The sequence below is a fragment of the Oncorhynchus gorbuscha genome, unplaced genomic scaffold, assembly GCF_021184085.1.
Source record: "Oncorhynchus gorbuscha isolate QuinsamMale2020 ecotype Even-year unplaced genomic scaffold, OgorEven_v1.0 Un_scaffold_1458, whole genome shotgun sequence".
Taxonomy (NCBI): domain Eukaryota; kingdom Metazoa; phylum Chordata; class Actinopteri; order Salmoniformes; family Salmonidae; genus Oncorhynchus; species Oncorhynchus gorbuscha.
In genome coordinates this window covers 71,817-95,000 of record NW_025746233.1, presented here as the reverse complement: position 1 = coordinate 95,000, position 23,184 = coordinate 71,817, and the positions used below count along the sequence as shown (strand labels likewise).

The 23,184-nt window shown below is 58.7% G+C and overlaps 2 protein-coding genes across 4 annotated transcripts in view; both read right to left on the bottom strand.

Moving 5' to 3' along the window:
- Positions 1–15,094, bottom strand: part of LOC124022860 (trinucleotide repeat-containing gene 6A protein-like) — a 43,398-nt gene extending 28,304 nt beyond the window's left edge. The window contains exons 1-3 of the mRNA XM_046337544.1: positions 13,996–15,094; positions 3,207–3,431; positions 2,276–2,547 (exon numbers count right to left, since the gene is read on the bottom strand). Coding sequence (XP_046193500.1) covers positions 2,276–2,547; positions 3,207–3,431; positions 13,996–15,079 — 1,581 coding nt within the window. The 5' untranslated portion in view covers positions 15,080–15,094. The remainder of the gene's footprint in view (positions 1–2,275; positions 2,548–3,206; positions 3,432–13,995) is intronic.
- A 412-nt stretch (positions 15,095–15,506) lies between these two features.
- Positions 15,507–23,184, bottom strand: part of LOC124022861 (trinucleotide repeat-containing gene 6A protein-like) — a 37,391-nt gene continuing 29,713 nt past the window's right edge. For all 3 annotated transcript variants that reach the window (XM_046337546.1, XM_046337545.1, XM_046337547.1), the window contains 2 exons: positions 17,564–17,652; positions 15,507–16,419 (listed from right to left, as the gene is read on the bottom strand). In XM_046337546.1, the coding sequence (XP_046193502.1) occupies positions 15,514–16,419; positions 17,564–17,652 (995 nt within the window). In that variant the 3' untranslated portion in view covers positions 15,507–15,513. The remainder of the gene's footprint in view (positions 16,420–17,563; positions 17,653–23,184) is intronic.

Genomic DNA, 23,184 nt, shown 5'->3' with positions numbered 1-23,184 from the left:
CCCACACACAGAGACCTGGGTTAATAACCCACACACAGAGACCTGGGTTAATAACCCACACAGAGAGACCTGGGTTAATAACCCACACAGAGAGACCTGGGTTAATAACCCACACAGAGAGACCCCAGGGTTAATAACCCACACAGAGAGACCCCAGGGTTAATAACCCACACAGAGAGACCTGGGTTAATAACCCACACAGAGACCTGGGTTAATAACCCACACAGAGACATGGGTTAATAACCCACACAGAGAGAACCCCTGGTTAATAACCCACACAGAGAGACCAGGGTTAATAACCCACACAGAGAGACCTGGGTTAATAACCCACACAGAGAGACCCCCTGGTTAATAACCCACACAGAGAGACCTGGGTTAATAACCCACACAGAGAGACCTGGGTTAATAACCCACACAGAGAGACCTGGGTTAATAACCCACACAGAGAGACCTGGGTTAATAACCCACACAGAGAGACCTGGGTTAATAACCCACACAGAGAGACCTGGGTTAATAACCCACACAGAGAGACCTGGGTTAATAACCCACACAGAGACCTGGGTTAATAACCCACACAGAGACCTGGGTTAATAACCCACACAGAGAGAACCCCTGGTTAATAACCCACACAGAGAGACCTGGGTTAATAACCCACACAGAGAGACCCCCTGGGTTAATAACCCACACAGAGAGACCCCCTGGGTTAATAACCCACACAGAGAGACCTGGGTTAATAACCCACACAGAGAGACCTGGGTTAATAACCCACACAGAGAGACCTGGGTTAATAACCCACACAGAGAGACCCCCTGGTTAATAACCCACACAGAGAGACCCCAGGGTTAATAACCTACACAGAGAGACCCCCTGGTTAATAACCCACACAGAGACCCCCTGGTTAATAACCCACACAGAGAGACCAGGGTTAATAACCCACACAGAGACCTGGGTTAATAACCCACACAGAGAGACCCCCTGGTTAATAACCCACACAGAGAGACCAGGGTTAATAACCCACACAGAGAGACCTGGGTTAATAACCCACACAGTGAGACCCCCTGGGTTAATAACCCACACAGAGAGACCCCCTGGTTAATAACCCACACAGAGAGACCCCAGGGTTAATAACCCACACAGAGAGACCCCCTGGTTAATAACCCACACAGAGAGACCCCCTGGTTAATAACCCACACAGAGAGACCCCCTGGTTAATAACCCACACAGAGAGACCCCAGGGTTAATAACCCACACAGAGAGACCCCAGGGTTAATAACCCACACAGAGAGACCTGGGTTAATAACCCACACAGAGAGACCTGGGTTAATAACCCACACAGAGAGACCAGGGTTAATAACCCACACAGAGAGACCCCCTGGTTAATAACCCACACTGAGAGACCCCAGGGTTAATAACCCACACAGAGAGACCTGGGTTAATAACCCACAGAGAGACCAGGGTTAATAACCCACACAGAGACCTGGGTTAATAACCCACACAGAGAGACCAGGGTTAATAACCCACACAGAGAGACCAGGGTTAATAACCCACACAGAGAGACCAGGGTTAATAACCCACACAGAGAAACCAGGGTTAATAACCCACACAGAGAAACCAGGGTTAATAACCCACACAGAGAGACCAGGGTTAATAACCCACACAGAGAGACCAGGGTTAATAACCCACACAGAGACCAGGGTTAATAACCCACACAGAGACCAGGGTTAATAACCCACACAGAGAGACCAGGGTTAATAACCCACACAGAGAGACCTGGGTTAATAACCCATACAGAGAGACCTGGGTTAATAACCCACACAGAGAGACCAGGGTTAATAACCCACACAGAGAGACCTGGGTTAATAACCCACACAGAGAGACCTGGGTTAATAACCCACAGAGAGACCCCCTGGTTAATAACCCACACAGAGAGACCCCCTGGTTAATAACCCACACAGAGACCTGGGTTAATAACCCACACAGAGACCAGGGTTAATAACCCACACAGAGAGACCTGGGTTAATAACCCACACAGAGAGACCTGGGTTAATAACCCACACAGAGAGACCTGGGTTAATAACCCACAGAGAGACCCCCTGGTTAATAACCCACACAGAGAGACCCCCTGGTTAATAACCCACACAGAGACCTGGGTTAATAACCCACACAGAGACCAGGGTTAATAACCCACACAGAGAGACCTGGGTTAATAACCCACACAGAGAGACCCCTGGTTAATAACCCACACAGAGAGACCTGGGTTAATATATATTAATACCTTGGGAGGGATTTTCTTCATGTAGTTCCAGCTGTGTTGCTGTGGCCCGCTGTTCCTGTTGTCCTGACCGTGGCCGTCTCTGTGGTTCTCTCTGTGACCGTCTCTGTCCCGGTCTCTGTGGTTCTCTCTGTCCCGGTCTCGGTCCCGGTCTCGGTGACTTGGGGTGTTGCTCCACATCCCGATCTCCAGCTCCTCCTCCGGTTCCCAACTGGCCTGGCACGACACCTCCTCCCCACACCAGGTACTACTCTCCTGCTGCATGGGCTTGGGACCTGGAGGGTGGAGAGAGGACGAAGGGATTAAACCTGGAGAGAGACACGAGTGGGCCTGGAGAGAGAGACACGAGGGGGCCTGGAGAGAGAGACACGAGGGGGCCTGGAGAGAGAGACACGAGGGGGCCTGGAGAGAGAGACACGAGGGGGCCTGGAGAGAGAGACACGAGGGGGCCTGGAGAGAGAGACACACGAGGGGGCCTGGAGAGAGAGACACACGAGGGGGCCTGGAGAGAGAGACACACGAGGGGGCCTGGAGAGAGACACAAGGGGGCCTGGAGAGAGAGACACGAGGGGGCCTGGAGAGAGACACGAGGGGGCCTGGAGAGAGACACGGGGGGCCTGGAGAGAGAGACACGAGGGGGCCTGGAGAGAGAGACACGAGGGGGCCTGGAGAGAGAGACACGAGGGGGCCTGGAGAGAGAGACACGAGGGGGCCTGGAGAGAGAGACACGAGGGGGCCTGGAGAGAGAGACACGAGGGGGCCTGGAGAGAGAGACACACGAGGGGGCCTGGAGAGAGAGACACACGAGGGGGCCTGGAGAGAGAGACACGAGGGAGCCTGGAGAGAGACACGAGGGGACGAGGGGGCCTGGAGAGAGACACGAGGGGGCCTGGAGAGAGACAAGGAGATGGGTGTGTGTGTGTGTCTGTCTTACCAGGTTTGTGGTGGTTCTGTGCTCCAGGTCCTTCCCAGCCTCCTGTCGCAGAGTTGTCCCCTCTGTCTCTGTCCCCTCTGTCTCTCAGCTCCTCCCAGGTGGAGCTGGTGTCCATGGGTTTCCCCCAGGCCGATGTCCCGTTGTCCACAGAGACGGGGGGGCCTGGCGGATCACCCCACGTTCCTGACTCCATCTTCTGGGGACCTGTGTACTGTTCACCCCAACCTGGAGGAGGAGAGAGAGGGGGAGGAGAGAGTAAGGAGGAGAGAGACAGTAGGAGAGAGGGGGGGGAGCGAGAAAGGGAGGAGGAGAGCGAGAGGAGGAGAGCGAGAGTAGGAGAGCGAGAGTAGGAGAGCGAGAGTAGGAGAGCGAGAGGGGGAGGTAGGAGAGCGAGAGGGGAGGTAGGAGGAGCGAGAGGGGGAGGTAGGAGAGCGAGAGGGGGAGGTAGGAGAGCGAGAGGGGGGGAGAGCGAGGGGGAGTAGGGAGAGCGAGAGGGGGAGGAGAGCGAGAGGGGAGGAGAGCGAGGGGGGGAGGAGAGAGAGAGAGGGGAGGGAGAGCGAGAGAGGGGGGAGGAGAGCGAGAGGGGGAGGAGAGCGAGAGGAGGAGAGGGGGGAGGAGGAGAGCGAGAGAGGAGGGAGAGCGAGAGGGAGCGGGGAGAGCGGAGAGGAGAGGAGGAGGAGGGAGGGAGGAGAGGAGGGAGGAGGGAGAGGGGGAGGAGGAGCGAGAGGGGGGAGGAGGAGAGCGAGAGGGGGAGGAGGAGAGCGAGAGGGGAGGGAGGAGAGCGAGGGGGGAGGAGAGCGAGAGGAGGGGGAGGAGGAGAGCGAGAGGGGGGAGGAGAGAGCGAGAGGGGAGGAGGAGAGCGAGAGGGGAGGCGGAGAGAGAGGGGGAGCGGGAGAGGGAGGAGGAGAGAGGGAGGGAGGAGAGGGAGGAGGAGAGAGGGAGAGGAGGAGAGGGAGGAGGAGAGAGGGAGGGAGGAGGAGAGAGGGAGGGGGAGGGGAGGAGGGAGGAGGAGAGAGGGAGGGAGGAGAGAGGGGGGGAGAGAGGGAGGGGAGGAGAGAGAGGGAGGGGAGGAGGAGAGAGAGGGAGGGGAGGAGGAGAGAGAGAGAGGAGGAGGGAGAGAGAGGGAGGGGGAGGAGGAGAGAGAGAGGTATGTGAGATGGAGTTTCGTAAATGGCAGGTAACCTTGTACCTTCTCAACTCTGCTGTTGTACTCACTCAGATGATCAATAACAGACCCCCTTCCCGTCTCCGTCTACCCCCTTCCCGTCTCACTCTACCCCTTCCCGTCTCACTCTACCCCTTCCCGTCTCACTCTACCCCCTTCCCGTCTCACTCTACCCCCTTCCCGTCTCTCTCTACCCCCTTCCCGTCTCTCTCTACCCCCTTCCCGTCTCTCTCTACCCCCTTCCCGTCTCTCTCTACCCCCTTCCCCGTCTCTCTCTACCCCCTTCCGTCTCTCTCTACCCCCTTCCCGTCTCTCTCTACCCCCTTCCCGTCAGTCTACCCCTTCCTGTCTCTCTCTACCCCCTTCCTGTCAGTCTACCCCCTTCCTGTCAGTCTACCCCCTTCCTGTCAGTCTACCCCCTCCCCGTCTGTCTACCCCCTCCCCGTCTGTCTACCCCCTCCCCGTCTGTCTACCCCCTCCCCGTCTGTCTACCCCCTCCCGTCTGTCTACCCCCTCCCCGTCTGTCTACCCCCTCCCCGTCTGTCTAACCCCTTCCCGTCTGTCTAACCCCTTCCCGTCTGTCTAACCCCTTCCCGTCTGTCTAACCCCTTCCCGTCTGTCTAACCCCTTCCCGTCTGTCTACCCCCTTCCCGTCTCAGTCTACCCCCTCCCCGTCTCAGTCTACCCCCTCCCCGTCTCAGTCTACCCCCTCCCCGTCTCAGTCTACCCCCTCCCCGTCTCAGTCTACACCCTTCCTGTCAGTCTACACCCTTCCTGTCTCAGTCTACCCCCTTCCTGTCAGTCTACCCCCTTCCTGTCTCAGTCTACCCCCTTCCTCTCAGTCTACCCCCTTCCTGTCAGTCTACCCCCTTCCTGTCTCAGTCTACCCCCTTCCTGTCAGTCTACCCCCTTCCTGTCAGTCTACCCCCTTCCTGTCAGTCTACCCCCTTCCTGTCAGTCTACCCCCTTCCTGTCAGTCTACCCCCTTCCTGTCTCAGTCTACCCCCTTCCTGTCTCAGTCTACCCCCTTCCTGTCAGTCTACCCCCTTCCTGTCTCAGTCTACCCCCCTCCTTCAGTCTACCCCCTTCCTGTCAGTCTACCCCCTTCCTGTCAGTCTACCCACTTCCTGTCAGTCTACACCCTTCCTGTCTCAGTCTACCCCCTTCCTGTCAGTCTACCCCCTTCCTGTCTCAGTCTACCCCCTTCCTCTCAGTCTACCCCCTTCCTGTCTCAGTCTACCCCCTTCCTGTCAGTCTACCCCCTTCCTGTCTCAGTCTACCCCCTTCCTGTCAGTCTACCCCCTTCCTGTCAGTCTACCCCCTTCCTGTCAGTCTACCCCCTTCCTGTCAGTCTACCCCCTTCCTGTCAGTCTACCCCCTTCCTGTCTCAGTCTACCCCCTTCCTGTCTCAGTCTACCCCCTTCCTGTCTCAGTCTACCCCCTTCCTGTCTCAGTCTACCCCCTCCTTCAGTCTACCCCCTTCCTGTCAGTCTACCCCCTTCCTGTCAGTCTACCCACTTCCTGTCAGTCTACCCACTTCCTGTCAGTCTACCCCCTTCCCGTCTCAGTCTACCCCTTCCCGTCTCAGTCTACCCCCTTCCCGTCTCAGTCTACCCCCTTCCCGTCTCAGTCTACCCCCTTCCCGTCTCAGTCTACCCCCTTCCCGTCTCAGTCTACCCCCTTCCCGTCTCAGTCTACCCCCTCCCCGTCTGTCTACCCCCTCCCCGTCTGTCTACCCCCTCCCCGTCTGTCTACCCCCTTCCCGTCTGTCTACCCCCTTCCCGTCTGTCTACCCCCTTCCCGTCTGTCTACCCCCTTCCCGTCTGTCTACCCCCTTCCCGTCTGTCTAACCCCTCCCGTCTCAGTCTACCCCCTCCCGTCTCAGTCTACCCCCTTCCTGTCAGTCTACCCCCTTCCTGTCAGTCTACCCCCTTCCTGTCAGTCTACCCCCTTCCTGTCAGTCTACCCCTCCCCGTCTGTCTACCCCCTCCCCGTCTGTCTACCCCCCTCCCCGTCTGTCTACCCCCTCCCCGTCTGTCTACCCCCTTCCCGTCTGTCTACCCCCTTCCCGTCTGTCTACCCCCTTCCCGTCTGTCTACCCCCTTCCCGTCTGTCTACCCCCTTCCCGTCTGTCTAACCCCTCCCCGTCTCAGTCTACCCCCTCCCGTCTCAGTCTACCCCCTTCCTGTCAGTCTACCCCCTTCCTGTCAGTCTACCCCCTTCCTGTCAGTCTACCCCTTCCTGTCAGTCTACCCCCTTCCTGTCTCAGTCTACCCCCTTCCTGTCAGTCTACCCCCTTCCTGTCAGTCTACCCCCTTCCTGTCAGTCTACCCCTTCCTGTCAGTCTACCCCCTTCCCGTCTCAGTCTACCCCCTTCCCGTCTCAGTCTACCCCTTCCCGTCTCAGTCTACCCCCTTCCCGTCTCAGTCTACCCCCTTCCCGTCTCAGTCTACCCCTTCCCGTCTCAGTCTACCCCCTTCCCGTCTCAGTCTACCCCCCTTCCGTCTCAGTCTACCCCCTTCCGTCCAGTCTACCCCTTCCCGTCTCAGTCTACCCCCTTCCCGTCTCAGTCTACCCCCTTCCCGTCTCAGTCTACCCCCTTCCCGTCTCAGTCTACCCCCTTCCCGTCTCAGTCTACCCCCTTCCCGTCTCAGTCTACCCCCTTCCCGTCTCAGTCTACCCCCTTCCCGTCTCAGTCTACCCCCTTCCCGTCTCAGTCTACCCCCTTCCCGTCTCAGTCTACCCCCTTCCCGTCTCAGTCTACCCCCTTCCCGTCTCAGTCTACCCCCTTCCCGTGTCAGTCTACCCCCTTCCCGTGTCAGTCTACCCCCTTCCCGTGTCAGTCTACCCCCTTCCCGTGTCAGTCTACCCCTTCCTGTCAGTCTACCCCCTTCCTGTCAGTCTACCCCTTCCTGTCAGTCTACCCCCTTCCTGTCTCAGTCTACCCCCTTCCTGTCTCAGTCTACCCCCTTCCTGTCTCAGTCTACCCCCTTCCTGTCAGTCTACCCCCTTCCTGTCAGTCTACCCCCTTCCTGTCAGTCTACCCCCTTCCTGTCAGTCTACCCCCTTCCTGTCAGTCTACCCCCTTCCTGTCTCAGTCTACCCCCTTCCTGTCTCAGTCTACCCCCTTCCTGTCTCAGTCTACCCCCTTCCTGTCTCAGTCTACCCCCTTCCTGTCAGTCTACCCCCTTCCTGTCAGTCTACCCCCTTCCTGTCAGTCTACCCCCTTCCTGTCAGTCTACCCCCTTCCTGTCAGTCTACCCCCTTCCTGTCTCAGTCTACCCCTTCCTGTCTCAGTCTACCCCCTTCCTGTCAGTCTACCCCCTTCCTGTCTCAGTCTACCCCCCTCCTTCAGTCTACCCCCTTCCTGTCAGTCTACCCCTTCCTGTCAGTCTACCCCCTTCCTGTCTCAGTCTACCCCCTTCCTGTCTCAGTCTACCCCCTTCCTGTCAGTCTACCCCCTTCCTGTCTCAGTCTACCCCCTTCCTGTCTCAGTCTACCCCCTTCCTGTCTCAGTCTACCCCCTTCCTGTCTCAGTCTACCCCCTTCCTGTCTCAGTCTACCCCTTCCTGTCTCAGTCTACCCCCTTCCTGTCAGTCTACCCCCTTCCTGTCAGTCTACCCCCTTCCTGTCAGTCTACCCCCTTCCCGTCTCAGTCTACCCCCTTCCCGTCTCAGTCTACCCCCTTCCCGTCTCAGTCTACCCCCTTCCCGTCTCAGTCTACCCCTTCCCGTCTCAGTCTACCCCCTTCCCGTCTCAGTCTACCCCCTTCCCGTCTCAGTCTACCCCCTTCCCGTCTCAGTCTACCCCCTTCCCGTCTCAGTCTACCCCTTCCCGTCTCAGTCTACCCCTTCCCGTGTCAGTCTACCCCCTTCCCGTGTCAGTCTACCCCCTTCCCGTGTCAGTCTACCCCCTTCCCGTGTCAGTCTACCCCCTTCCTGTCAGTCTACCCCCTTCCTGTCAGTCTACCCCCTTCCTGTCTCAGTCTACCCCCTTCCTGTCAGTCTACCCCCTTCCTGTCTCAGTCTACCCCTTCCTGTCTCAGTCTACCCCCTTCCTGTCTCAGTCTACCCCCTTCCTGTCAGTCTACCCCTTCCTGTCAGTCTACCCCCTTCCTGTCAGTCTACCCCTTCCTGTCAGTCTACCCCCTTCCTGTCAGTCTACCCCTTCCTGTCTCAGTCTACCCCTTCCTGTCTCAGTCTACCCCCTTCCTGTCTCAGTCTACCCCTTCCTGTCAGTCTACCCCCTTCCTGTCTCAGTCTACCCCCCTCCTTCAGTCTACCCCCTTCCTGTCAGTCTACCCCCTTCCTGTCAGTCTACCCACTTCCTGTCAGTCTACCCCCTTCCCGTCTCAGTCTACCCCCTCCCCGTCTGTCTACCCCCTCCCCGTCTGTCTACCCCCTCCCCGTCTGTCTACCCCCTTCCCGTCTGTCTACCCCTTCCCGTCTGTCTACCCCCTTCCCGTCTGTCTAACCCCTTCCCGTCTGTCTAACCCCTCCCCGTCTCAGTCTACCCCCTCCGTCTCAGTCTACCCCCTTCCTGTCAGTCTACCCCCTTCCTGTCAGTCTACCCCCTTCCTGTCTCAGTCTACCCCCTTCCTGTCAGTCTACCCCCTTCCTGTCTCAGTCTACCCCCTTCCTGTCTCAGTCTACCCCCTTCCTGTCTCAGTCTACCCCCTTCCTGTCTCAGTCTACCCCTTCCTGTCTCAGTCTACCCCCTTCCTGTCTCAGTCTACCCCCTTCCTGTCTCAGTCTACCCCCTTCCTGTCTCAGTCTACCCCCCTTCCTGTCTCAGTCTACCCCCTTCCTGTCTCAGTCTACCCCTTCCTGTCTCAGTCTACCCCTTCCTGTCTCAGTCTACCCCCTTCCTGTCTCAGTCTACCCCCTTCCTGTCTCAGTCTACCCCCTTCCTGTCTCAGTCTACCCCCTTCCTGTCTCAGTCTACCCCCTTCCTGTCTCAGTCTACCCCCTTCCTGTCTCAGTCTACCCCCTTCCTGTCTCAGTCTACCCCTTCCTGTCTCAGTCTACCCCCTTCCTGTCAGTCTACCCCTTCCTGTCAGTCTACCCCCTTCCTGTCAGTCTACCCCTTCCTGTCTCAGTCTACCCCCTTCCTGTCTCAGTCTACCCCCTTCCTGTCTCAGTCTACCCCCTTCCTGTCAGTCTACCCCCTTCCTCTCTCAGTCTACCCCCTTCCTGTCTCAGTCTACCCCCTTCCTGCCTCAGTCTACCCCCTTCCTGTCTCAGTCTACCCCCTTCCTGTCTCAGTCTACCCCCTTCCTGTCAGTCTACCCCTTCCTGTCTCAGTCTACCCCCTTCCTGTCAGTCTACCCCCTTCCTGTCTCAGTCTACCCCCTTCCTCTCAGTCTACCCCCTTCCTCTCAGTCTACCCCCTTCCTCTCAGTCTACCCCCTTCCTGTCTCAGTCTACCCCCTTCCTGTCAGTCTACCCCCTTCCTGTCAGTCTACCCCTTCCTGTCTCAGTCTACCCCCTTCCTGTCTCAGTCTACCCCCTTCCTGTCTCAGTCTACCCCCTTCCTGTCTCAGTCTACCCCTTCCTGTCTCAGTCTACCCCCTTCCTGTCAGTCTACCCCCTTCCTGTCAGTCTACCCCCTTCCTGTCAGTCTACCCCCTTCCTGTCTCAGTCTACCCCCTTCCTCTCAGTCTACCCCCTTCCTGTCTCAGTCTACCCCCTTCCTGCCTCAGTCTACCCCCTTCCTGTCTCAGTCTACCCCTTCCTGTCAGTCTACCCCTTCCTGTCAGTCTACCCCTTCCTGTCTCAGTCTACCCCCTTCCTGTCTCAGTCTACCCCCTTCCTGTCTCAGTCTACCCCCTTCCTGTCTCAGTCTACCCCCTTCCTGTCTCAGTCTACCCCCTTCCTGTCTCAGTCTACCCCCTTCCTGCCTCAGTCTACCCCTTCCTGTCAGTCTACCCCCTTCCTGTCAGTCTACCCCCTTCCTGTCAGTCTACCCCCTTCCTGTCAGTCTACCCCCTTCCTGTCAGTCTACCCCTTCCTGTCAGTCTACCCCCTTCCTGTCTCAGTCTACCCCCTTCCTGTCTCAGTCTACCCCCTTCCTGTCTCAGTCTACCCCCTTCCTGTCTCAGTCTACCCCCTTCCTGTCAGTCTACCCCTTCCTGTCAGTCTACCCCTTCCTGTCAGTCTACCCCCTTCCTGTCAGTCTACCCCCTTCCTGTCTCAGTCTACCCCCTTCCTGTCTCAGTCTACCCCCTTCCTGTCTCAGTCTACCCCCTTCCTGTCTCAGTCTACCCCCTTCCTGTCAGTCTACCCCCTTCCTGTCAGTCTACCCCTTCCTGTCAGTCTACCCCCTTCCTGTCAGTCTACCCCCTTCCTGTCTCAGTCTACCCCCTTCCTGTCTCAGTCTACCCCCTTCCTCTCAGTCTACCCCTTCCTCTCAGTCTACCCCCTTCCTCTCAGTCTACCCCCTTCCTGTCTCAGTCTACCCCCTTCCTGTCAGTCTACCCCTTCCTGTCAGTCTACCCCCTTCCTGTCAGTCTACCCCCTTCCTGTCTCAGTCTACCCCCTTCCTGTCTCAGTCTACCCCCTTCCTGTCTCAGTCTACCCCCTTCCTGTCTCAGTCTACCCCCTTCCTGTCAGTCTACCCCCTTCCTGTCAGTCTACCCCCTTCCTGTCAGTCTACCCCCTTCCTGTCTCAGTCTACCCCTTCCTCTCAGTCTACCCCCTTCCTGTCTCAGTCTACCCCTTCCTGCCTCAGTCTACCCCTTCCTGTCTCAGTCTACCCCCTTCCTGTCAGTCTACCCCCTTCCTGTCAGTCTACCCCCTTCCTGTCTCAGTCTACCCCTTCCTGTCTCAGTCTACCCCTTCCTGTCTCAGTCTACCCCCTTCCTGTCTCAGTCTACCCCTTCCTGTCTCAGTCTACCCCTTCCTGTCTCAGTCTACCCCTTCCTGCCTCAGTCTACCCCCTTCCTGTCAGTCTACCCCCTTCCTGTCAGTCTACCCCCTTCCTGTCAGTCTACCCCCTTCCTGTCAGTCTACCCCTTCCTGTCTCAGTCTACCCCCTTCCTGTCTCAGTCTACCCCCTTCCTGTCTCAGTCTACCCCTTCCTGTCTCAGTCTACCCCCTTCCTGTCTCAGTCTACCCCCTTCCTGTCAGTCTACCCCCTTCCTGTCAGTCTACCCCTTCCTGTCAGTCTACCCCCTTCCTGTCTCAGTCTACCCCTTCCTGTCTCAGTCTACCCCCTTCCTGTCTCAGTCTACCCCCTTCCTGTCTCAGTCTACCCCCTTCCTGTCTCAGTCTACCCCCTTCCTGTCAGTCTACCCCCTTCCTGTCAGTCTACCCCTTCCTGTCAGTCTACCCCCTTCCTGTCAGTCTACCCCTTCCTGTCAGTCTACCCCTTCCTGTCAGTCTACCCCCTTCCTGTCTCAGTCTACCCCCTTCCTGTCTCAGTCTACCCCCTTCCTGTCTCAGTCTACCCCCTTCCTGTCTCAGTCTACCCCCTTCCTGTCAGTCTACCCCCTTCCTGTCAGTCTACCCCCTTCCTGTCAGTCTACCCCCTTCCTGTCAGTCTACCCCCTTCCTGTCAGTCTACCCCCTTCCTGTCAGTCTACCCCCTTCCTGTCAGTCTACCCCCTTCCTGTCAGTCTACCCCCTTCCTGTCAGTCTACCCCCTTCCTGTCAGTCTACCCCCTTCCTGTCAGTCTACCCCCTTCCTGTCAGTCTACCCCTTCCTGTCTCAGTCTACCCCCTTCCTGTCAGTCTACCCCCTTCCTGTCTCAGTCTACCCCCTTCCTGTCTCAGTCTACCCCTTCCTGTCAGTCTACCCCCTTCCTGTCAGTCTACCCCCTTCCTGTCTCAGTCTACCCCCTTCCTGTCTCAGTCTACCCCTTCATGTCTCAGTCTACCCCTTCATGTCTCAGTCTACCCCCTTCCTGTCTCAGTCTACCCCCTTCCTGTCTCAGTCTACCCCCTTCCTGTCTCAGTCTACCCCCTTCCTGTCTCAGTCTACCCCTTCCTGTCTCAGTCTACCCCCTTCCTGTCTCAGTCTACCCCCTTCCTGTCTCAGTCTACCCCCTTCCTGTCTCAGTCTACCCCCTTCCTGTCTCAGTCTACCCCCTTCCTGTCTCAGTCTACCCCCTTCCTGTCTCAGGCTACCCCCTTCCTGTGTCAGGCTACCCCCTTCCTGTCAGTCTACCCCTTCCTGTCTCAGTCTACCCCTTCCTGTCAGTCTACCCCCTTCCTGTCAGTCTACCCCCTTCCTGTCAGTCTACCCCCTTCCTGTCAGTCTACCCCTTCCTGTCAGTCTACCCCCTTCCTGTCAGTCTACCCCCTTCCTGTCTCAGTCTACCCCCTTCCTGTGTCAGTCTACCCCCTTCCTGTGTCAGTCTACCCCCTTCCTGTCAGTCTTACCCCTTCCTGTCAGTCTACCCCCTTCCTGTCTGTCTATCCCCTTCCTGTCTGTCTATCCCCTTCCTGTCAGTCTACCCCTTCCTGTCAGTCTACCCCTTCCTGTCAGTCTACCCCCTTCCTGTCAGTCTACCCCCTTCCTGTCAGTCTACCCCCTTCCTGTCAGTCTACCCCCTTCCTGTCAGTCTACCCCCTTCCTGTCAGTCTACCCCCTTCCTGTCTCAGTCTACCCCCTTCCTGTCAGTCTACCCCCTTCCTGTCTCAGTCTACCCCCTTCCTGTCTCAGTCTACCCCCTTCCTGTCAGTCTACCCCCTTCCTGTCAGTCTACCCCCTTCCTGTCAGTCTACCCCCTTCCTGTCAGTCTACCCCTTCCTGTCAGTCTACCCCCTTCCTGTCAGTCTACCCCCTTCCTGTCAGTCTACCCCCTTCCTGTCAGTCTACCCCCTTCCTGTCAGTCTACCCCCTTCCTGTCTCTGTCAGTCTACCCCCTTCCTGTCTCTGTCAGTCTACCCCTTCCTGTCTCTGTCAGTCTACCCCCTTCCTGTCAGTCTACCCCCTTCCTGTCAGTCTACCCCCTTCCTGTCAGTCTACCCCCTTCCTGTCAGTCTACCCCCTTCCTGTCAGTCTACCCCTTCCTGTCTCAGTCTACCCCCTTCCTGCCTCAGTCTACCCCCTTCCTGTCTCAGTCTACCCCCTTCCTGTCTCTGTCTACCCCCTTCCTGTCTCTGTCTACCCCCTTCCTGTCTCTGTCTACCCCCTTCCTGTCTCTGTCTACCCCCTTCCTGTCTCTGTCTACCCCCTTCCTGTCTCTGTCTACCCCTTCCTGTCTCTGTCTACCCCTTCCTGTCTCTGTCTACCCCCTTCCTGTCTCTGTCTACCCCCTTCCTGTCTCTGTCTATCCCCTTCCTGTCTCTGTCTACCCCCTTCCTGTCAGTCTACCCCTTCCTGTCTCAGTCTACCCCCTTCCTGTCTCAGTCTACCCCCTTCCTGTCTCAGTCTACCCCCTCCTTCAGTCCAAACAAAAGGTCTGTGTTTCTGCCTGCACTCACAGCTCAGAGAGAATTATCTGTAGAACATTCCAGAAGGATGACGCAACCCTAACACACACACACACACACACACACACACACACACACACACACACACACACACACACACACACACACACACACACACACACACACAAAGGGGAGGTGGAGGACACTGTGTGTGTGTGTGTGTGTTTGTACAGCTCCCTCCACTCACCAGAGCTGCAGGTCTTGTCCTTGTTGGCCATGTTGTTCAGGGGTGGTGGGGGCTGCTGCTGGGGCTGGGGGGGTTTGGTCGTGACCATGGCATCCTGCTCTGATTGGCTGGTCTTGTTCCACTTATTGACCCCGCTACAGTTGTAGTTGCTGGGGTCTCCCCACGCCGAGGTGCCGTTATCGATGTCCATCCTCCTCCTCACCGACTCTGGACTAGGCTCCTCCCACCCTGTCGACGACTCCTCCTCCTTGTGGGAGGGTCCAGCTGGGACCGCCACCCCAGTCCATCCGCTGGGTTTGGAGGGATGGGCACCGCCTGGTGGAGGTCCTCTATGGTCTGGGTTGGCGTCTGGATCTTTACCCCACTCGGCCGGGTCTCCCCAGCTCTGAGAGGGGTGGCCGGGCTTCATGGCTGGCTCGTCCCACCCTCCCTGGGTCTGGTGGTTCTGGTGGTTCTGGTGGGTCTGGTGGTTCTGGTGGGTCTGGTGGTTCTGGGGTTTGTGTCCGGCGGAGTTGGATACAGGGGGCTCTCCCCAGCCAGACTGAGGGTTGCTGGGGTGGTCAGGGGTCCCTCCGCTGCCACCCCAGGTGCTGGTGCTTCCGTCGGGGTGCGTGTTGGTGTTGGCCGGGAGGCCGGGCTCGCCCCATCCTGCAGTCCCTGCAAAGTCGCGGTCCCATCCCCCAGGCACGCTAGTCTTCTGGGGCTGACCCCAGTAGCTGCTCCCTCCTCCTCTAGAGCGGTCTCCACCACCCATCCCCCAACCCTGCTTTTGGGGTTTCGGAGGGTTGATCCAGGTGTTGGAGAGGTCCTCCTTCTGGCTGTTCCCACACCCAGACAAGGTCTTCTGCTCTACCCAGCCAGACCCTCCTGACTCTGGGCCCGGGCCGCCCTCCCCCCCTCGCCATCCTCCAGAGCTGGAGGTATGAGAACGAGCGGCGTGGCTTTTCGATCCCCAGCCGGGGCCTCCGTTACCGGGTTTCCTGTCATCGGGTCTGGGGACGGGAGAGGTGACGTCCCAGGCGGTGTTCTGGCGTACTGGGGTCTGGCCCCAGCCGGTGTTGCAGAGGACACGGGGGGTCCACATCTGAACAGAAGAGGACTTGAGTAGACCCAGGGAGGGGTCCTTGTCGACGGGGGTCGTTCCTGTCTAAGCTACGGCCTCCAGAGCTCTCCCCACTCCCCTCACTGCCGCCAGACGCCCCAACGCTCGCAGGTCCCTGCACTCCTCCTCCTCCTCCCATCCGGAGGGCGTCGTCTTCAAGACTCTTCCAGCCGTTGGCTCCTCCCCCTGACTTCCGTCCGTCGCCGGAATCCTGAGATTTGTTACCGGGCAACGAGCTCCACTCCCCATTGGGGGGTTGCCTGTTAGAGGAGGAGCCAGATGAAGAAGAGGAGGAGGCCCATGGTCGGGGGATCCCGGCAGGACCCAGTCCGTTCCCATTGCTCGCCCCTCCTCCAGTCCCCAGGTTGTGAGGAGAAGCAGAGTCCCACCTCCCTACAGGGGCCTTGCTGTTAGTTTTACTGTTGTAAACAGCAGCAGCAGCAGGGGAGGGCTGGCCGTGTCCCTGGCCGTTTACAGTGTCTCCAGGGCCCGAGGCCCCCCCAGGGCTTAGAGAAGCCCCCTGCCAGGCCCTCGCTGTGGGGATGCTGGGCGCCAGACAGGGTACCGTTGGAGAGCTGATTTCCAAGCTCTGACCCCGCTCCTCCTCCTCCTCCTCCCGCTGCCCAGGAACGCAGCCCCGAGCCGGACTCGTTCCTGTGCACCGAGCCGCCTGTAGAGTTTGGTAAGCTAGAGGTGTCGATGGCGTTAGTAGTGTTATTTGGTCCGTTGGTCGTGTTAAGGTGGCGAGTCTTGACAGTGGTATCATTCAGGAGGAGGCGCTGCGGCTGTTCAGACAGAGAGAGGCTGTCCGCCTGTGTCCCTCCCCAGGCCAGAGAGCCTCCCTGCTGGACAATCCTACAGCCGGAGGGTCCCTGGGGACCGGGCCAGGCACCGTGGTTAACTTTTGGGTTCAGAGTGCCGGGGGTCAGACCAGCACCGTTGGCCGACGCCCAGGGGCTCGGCTTGTTGCCGTGGCTACCGTCGGCGGGGGCGGAGGCGTCGTTGGGGCCGACGTTGGCCACGGAGCCGTTGGCCACGCACCCCCGCGGGCCATTCGCCGCCCCGTTACACGTTATGATGTTATTGCTGCTACCGGGAGGAACGCCGCCGTTAGTCAACGGGGAGAAGTGGTTCCCGTTACGGCCTCCGGGAGGCGGCGGCGACGACGACGTCATCGCGGTGACCAAGTTCCTCTCCGAGCCACCAGAGCTAGAGGCAGAGTCCGTGTCCAGGCATTCTAAGGTGAGCTCGGGGTCGTTGCCGGCTGCCGAGGAGGAGGAGGAGGAGGAAGGCGTGTCGCTGCCGACCGAGTCTACCAGCACCTTGAAAAGAAAATAAACTTTTATTAATAGGGTGATTTCATTACTAACTAGCTAGTTCACCAGTCTGATTTCATTACTAACTAGCTAGTTCACCAGTCTGATTTCATTACTAACTAGCTAGTTCACCAGTCTGATTTCATTACTAACTAGCTAGTTCACCAGTCTGATTTCATTACTAACTAGCTAGTTCACCAGTCTGATTTCATTACCAACTAGCTAGTTCACTATTCTGTCTAAACCAGTCTGATTTCATTACTAACTAGCTAGTTCACCAGACTGATTTCATTACTAACTAGCTAGTTCCCCAGTCTGATTTCATTACCAACTAGCTAGTTCACCAGTCTGATTTCATTACTAACTAGCTAGTTCCCCAGTCTGATTTCATTACTAACTAGCTAGTTCACCAGTCTGAGTTCATTACTAACTAGCTAGTTCACCAGTCTGATTTCATTACTAACTAGCTAGTTCACCAGTCTGATTTCATTACTAACTAGCTAGTTCCCCAGTCTGATTTCATTACTAACTAGCTAGTTCACCAGTCTCATTTCATTACTAACTAGCTAGTTCACCAGTCTGATTTCATGACTAACTAGCTAGTTCACCAGTCTGATCTCATTACTAAGTAGCTAGTTCACCATTCTGTCTAAACCAGTCTGATTTCATTACTAACTAGCTAGTTCACCATTCTGTCTAAACCAGTCTGATTTCATTACTAACTAGCTAGTTCACCAGTCTGATTTCATTACTAACTATCTAGTTCACCAGTCTGATTTCATTACTAACTAGCTAGTTCACCAGTCTGATTTCATTACTAACTAGCTAGTTCCCCATTCTGTCTAAACAAGATGAGACACTCTCAGGTCAGGGAAGTCTGAGCGTTTTCACATTGGGTAATGCTAACTAAACTTGGAAACGATCCTTATTAAGTCAAATCATACAATCTATTTTTTATTTTACAGTAAAGGATTTAAAGGATTTACCAAAAACAACCAGAAAAACAGATTTACGTTCCATTTTTGGCGAGACATCCGAACGGGTTTCCCGTAAAAGCCGTATCACATTATAACGTTTGTAGATTAAAATGCAAGTGACAAAAACCAAACATGGTGGTATTTACGTTTGAAGAACCTCAGAGAGTACCCACCGTGTCCCAGTTACTGTCTCTGCTGCAGGGAGAACCAGAGCTCCAGGGGCAATTCTCATACTGAGAATCCAGGCCAGGGTGGTCCAGATCTGGGGACAGGAAGACGGAGAGACGGGGTGGCGGTGGAGGTTTGGTTAGCTCACATGAGAACACACCAGGACATTCTTTCACTAATCATTGATCTGACGTGTGGATTGGTGGAAACGGAGGGATGGAACCCAGCCGTCCACCTGTTTCCAGTCCCTCTAACCCAGCCCAGTCCCCGTCCCTCTAACCCAGCCCCTCTAACCCAGCCCCCGTGTCTCTAGCCCAGCCCCCGTGTCTCTAGCCCAGCCCCCGTGTCTCTAGCCCAGTCCCCGTGTCTCTAGCCCAGCCCAGTCCCCGTGTCTCTAACCCAGCCCCTCTAACCCAGTCCCCGTGTCTCTAACCCAGCCCAGTCCCTCGTGTCCCAGCCCAGCCCCGTGTCTCTAGCCCAGCCCCCGTGTCTCTAGCCCAGTCCCCGTGTCTCTAACCCAGCCCAGTCCCCGTGTCTCTAACCCAGCCCAGTCCCCGTGTCTCTAACCCAGCCCCTCTAACCCAGTCCCCGTGTCTCTAACCCAGCCCCTCTAGCCCAGCCCCCGTGTCTCTAGCCCAGTCCCCGTGTCTCTAACCCAGCCCAGTCCCCGTGTCTCTAACCCAGCCCCTCTAACCCAGTCCCCGTGTCTCTAACCCAGCCCAGTCCCTCTAACCCAGCCCCTCTAACCCAGCCCCTCTAACCCAGCCCCTCTAACCCAGCCCCTCTAGCCCAGTCCCCGCCCCTCTAACCCAACCCCCGCCCCTCTAACCCAACCCAGTCCCCGCCCCTCTAACCCAACCCAGTCCCCGCCCCTCTAACCCAACCCAGTCCCCGCCCCTCTAGCCCAGCCCCTCTAACCCAGCCCCTCTAACCCAGCCCCTCTAACCCAGCCCCTCTAACCCAGCCCCTCTAACCCAGCCCCTCTAACCCAGCCCCTCTAACCCAGCCCCTCTAACCCAGCCCCTCTAACCCAGCCCCTCTAACCCAGCCCGTCCCCGTCCCTCTAACCCAGCCCCTCTAACCCAGCCCAGTCCCTCTAGCCCAGCCCAGTCCCTCTAGCCCAGTCCCCGTGTCTCTAACCCAGCCCAGTCCCCGTCCCTCTAACCCAGCCCCGTCCCCCTAACCCAGCCCTGTCCCTCTAGCCCAGCCCCTGTGTCTCTAGCCCAGCCCCCGTGTCTCTAGCCCAGTCCCCGTGTCTCTAGCCCAGTCCCCGTGTCTCTAACCCAGCCCAGTCCCCGTGTCTCTAACCCAGCCCAGTCCCCGTGTCTCTAACCCAGCCCAGTCCCCGTGTCTCTAACCCAGCCCCTCTAACCCAGTCCCCGTGTCTCTAACCCAGCCCAGTCCCTCTAACCCAGTCCCTCTAACCCAGTCCCTCTAACCCAGCCCCTCTAACCCAGCCCCTCTAACCCAGCCCCTCTAACCCAGCCCCTCTAACCCAGCCCCTCTAACCCAGCCCCTCTAACCCAGCCCAGTCCCTCTAACCCAGCCCAGTCCCTCTAACCCAGCCCAGTCCCTCTAACCCAGTCCCTCTAACCCAGCCCCTCTAACCCAGCCCCTCTAACCCAGCCCCTCTAACCCAGCCCCTCTAACCCAGCCCCTCTAACCCAGCCCCTCTAACCCAGCCCAGTCCCCCTAACCCAGCCCAGTCCCCTAACCCAGCCCAGTCCCCTAACCCAGCCCAGTCCCCTAACCCAGCCCAGTCCCCCTAACCCAGCCCAGTCCCCCTAACCCAGCCCAGTCCCCCTAACCCAGCCCAGTCCCCGCGTCTCTAACCCAGCCCAGTCCCCGCGTCTCTAACCCAGCCCAGTCCCCGCGTCTCTAACCCAGCCCAGTCCCCGCGTCTCTAACCCAGCCCAGTCCCCGCGTCTCTAACCCAGCCCAGTCCCCGCGTCTCTAACCCAGCCCAGTCCCCGCGTCTCTAACCCAGCCCAGTCCCCGCGTCTCTAACCCAGCCCAGTCCCTCAAACCCAGCCCAGTCCCTCAAACCCAGCCCAGCCCCTCAAACCCAGCCCAGTCCCTCAAACCCAGCCCAGTCCCTCAAACCAAGCCCAGTCCATCAAACCCAGCCCAGTCCATCAAACCCAGCCCAGTCCATCAAACCCAGCCCAGTCCATCAAACCCAGCCCAGTCCATCAAACCCAGCCCCTCTAACCCAGCCCAGTCCCTCTAACCCAGCCCAGTCCCTCTAACCCAGCCCAGTCCCTCTAACCCAGCCCAGTCCCTCTAACCCAGCCCAGTCCCTCTAACCCAGCCCCTCTAGCCCAGCCCAGTCCCTCTAGCCCAGCCCAGTCCATCAAACCCAGCCCAGTCCCTCTAACCCAGCCCAGTCCCTCTAACCCAGCCCAGTCCCTCTAACCCAGCCCAGTCCCTCTAACCCAGCCTCAGTCCCTCTAACCCAGCCCAGTCCCTCAAACCCAGCCCAGTCCCTCTAACCCAGCCCAGTCCCTCTAACCCAGCCCAGTCCCTCTAACCCAGCCCAGTCCCTCTAACCCAGCCCAGTCCCTCTAACCCAGCCCAGTCCCTCTAACCCAGCCTCAGTCCCTCAAACCCAGCCCAGTCCCTCTAACCCAGCCCAGTCCCTCTAACCCAGCCCAGTCCATCAAACCCAGCCCAGTCCATCAAACCCAGCCCAGTCCATCAAACCCAGCCCAGTCCCTCTAACCCAGCCCAGTCCCTCTAACCCAGTCCCTCTAACCCAGTCCCTCTAACCCAGCCCAGTCCCTCTAACCCAGCCCAGTCCCTCTAACCCAGCCCAGTCCCTCTAACCCAGCCCAGTCCCTCTAACCCAGCCCAGTCCCTCTAACCCAGCCCAGTCCCTCTAACCCAGCCCAGTCCCTCTAACCCAGCCCAGTCCCTCTAACCCAGCCCAGTCCCTCTAACCCAGCCCAGTCCCTCTAACCCAGCCCAGTCCCTCTAACCCAGCCCAGTCCCCCTAACCCAGCCCAGTCCCTCTAACCCAGCCCAGTCCCTCTAACCCAGCCCAGTCCCTCTAACCCAGCCCAGTCCCTCTAACCCAGTCCCTCTAACCCAGTCCCTCTAACCCAGTCCCTCTAACCCAGTCCCTCTAACCCAGCCCAGTCCCTCTAACCCAGCCCAGTCCCTCTAACCCAGCCCAGTCCCTCTAACCCAGCCCAGTCCCTCTAACCCAGCCCAGTCCCTCTAACCCAGCCCAGTCCCTCTAACCCAGCCCAGTCCCTCTAACCCAGTCCCTCTAACCCAGCCCCTCTAACCCAGCCCCTCTAACCCAGCCCAGTCCCTCTAACCCAGCCCAGTCCATCAAACCCAGCCCAGTCCCTCTAACCCAGCCCAGTCCCTCTAACCCAGCCCAGTCCCTCTAACCCAGCCCAGTCCCTCTAACCCAGCCCAGTCCCTCTAACCCAGCCCAGTCCCTCTAACCCAGCCCAGTCCCTCTAACCCAGCCCAGTCCCTCTAACCCAGCCCAGTCCCTCTAACCCAGCCCAGTCCCTCTAACCCAGCCCAGTCCCCCTAACCCAGCCCAGTCCCCCTAACCCAGCCCAGTCCCTCTAACCCAGTCCCCGTGTCTCTGACCCAGCCCAGTCCCTCTAACCCAGTCCCTCTAACCCAGCCCCTCTAGCCCAGTCCCTCTAGCCCAGCCCCCGCGTCTCTAACCCAGCCCCTCTAACCCAGCCCCTCTAACCCAGCCCCTCTAACCCAGCCCCTCTAACCCAGTCCCTCTAACCCAGCCCAGTCCCTCTAGCCCAGCCCAGTCCATCAAACCCAGCCCAGTCCATCAAACCCAGCCCAGTCCCTCTAACCCAGCCCAGTCCCTCTAACCCAGCCCAGTCCCTCTAACCCAGCCTCAGTCCCTCTAACCCAGCCTCAGTCCCTCTAACCCAGCCCAGTCCCTCAAACCCAGCCCAGTCCCTCTAACCCAGCCCAGTCCCTCTAACCCAGCCCAGTCCCTCTAACCCAGTCCCTCTAACCCAGTCCCTCTAACCCAGTCCCTCTAACCCAGTCCCTCTAACCCAGTCCAGTCCCTCTAACCCAGTCCAGTCCCTCTAACCCAGTCCAGTCCCTCTAACCCAGTCCAGTCCCTCTAACCCAGCCCAGTCCCTCTAACCCAGCCCCTCTAACCCAGCCCCTCTAACCCAGCCCAGTCCCTCTAACCCAGCCCAGTCCATCAAACCCAGCCCAGTCCCTCTAACCCAGCCCAGTCCCTCTAACCCAGCCCAGTCCCTCTAACCCAGCCCAGTCCCTCTAACCCAGCCCAGTCCCTCTAACCCAGCCCAGTCCCTCTAACCCAGCCCAGTCCCTCTAACCCAGCCCAGTCCCTCTAACCCAGCCCAGTCCCTCTAACCCAGCCCAGTCCCTCTAACCCAGCCCAGTCCCCCTAACCCAGCCCAGTCCCCCTAACCCAGCCCAGTCCCTCTAACCCAGTCCCCGTGTCTCTGACCCAGCCCAGTCCCTCTAACCCAGTCCCTCTAACCCAGCCCCTCTAGCCCAGTCCCTCTAGCCCAGCCCCCGCGTCTCTAACCCAGCCCCTCTAACCCAGCCCCTCTAACCCAGCCCCTCTAACCCAGCCCCTCTAACCCAGCCCAGTCCCTCTAACCCAGCCCAGTCCCCGCGTCTCTAACCCAGCCCAGTCCCTCTAACCCAGTCCCTCTAACCCAGCCCCTCTAACCCAGCCCCTCTAACCCAGCCCCTCTAACCCAGCCCCTCTAACCCAGCCCAGTCCCCCTAACCCAGCCCAGTCCCCCTAACCCAGCCCAGTCCCCCTAACCCAGCCCAGTCCCCCTAACCCAGCCCAGTCCCCCTAACCCAGCCCAGTCCCCCTAACCCAGCCCAGTCCCCGCGTCTCTAACCCAGCCCAGTCCCCGCGTCTCTAACCCAGCCCAGTCCCCGCGTCTCTAACCCAGCCCAGTCCCCGCGTCTCTAACCCAGCCCAGTCCCCGCGTCTCTAACCCAGCCCAGTCCCCGCGTCTCTAACCCAGCCCAGTCCCCGCGTCTCTAACCCAGCCCAGTCCCCGCGTCTCTAACCCAGCCCAGTCCCTCAAACCCAGCCCAGTCCCTCAAACCCAGCCCCTCAAACCCAGCCCAGTCCCTCAAACCCAGCCCAGTCCCTCAAACCCAGCCCAGTCCATCAAACCCAGCCCAGTCCATCAAACCCAGCCCAGTCCATCAAACCCAGCCCAGTCCATCAAACCCAGCCCAGTCCATCAAACCCAGCCCAGTCCCTCTAACCCAGCCCCTCAAACCCAGCCCAGTCCCTCAAACCCAGCCCAGTCCATCAAACCCAGCCCAGTCCATCAAACCCAGCCCAGTCCCTCAAACCCAGCCCAGTCCCTCTAGCCCAGCCCAGTCCATCAAACCCAGCCCAGTCCATCAAACCCAGCCCAGTCCCTCTAACCCAGCCCAGTCCCTCTAACCCAGCCTCAGTCCCTCTAACCCAGCCTCAGTCCCTCAAACCCAGCCCAGTCCCTCAAACCCAGCCCAGTCCCTCTAACCCAGCCCAGTCCCTCTAACCCAGCCCAGTCCCTCTAACCCAGTCCCTCTAACCCAGTCCCTCTAACCCAGTCCCTCTAACCCAGTCCAGTCCCTCTAACCC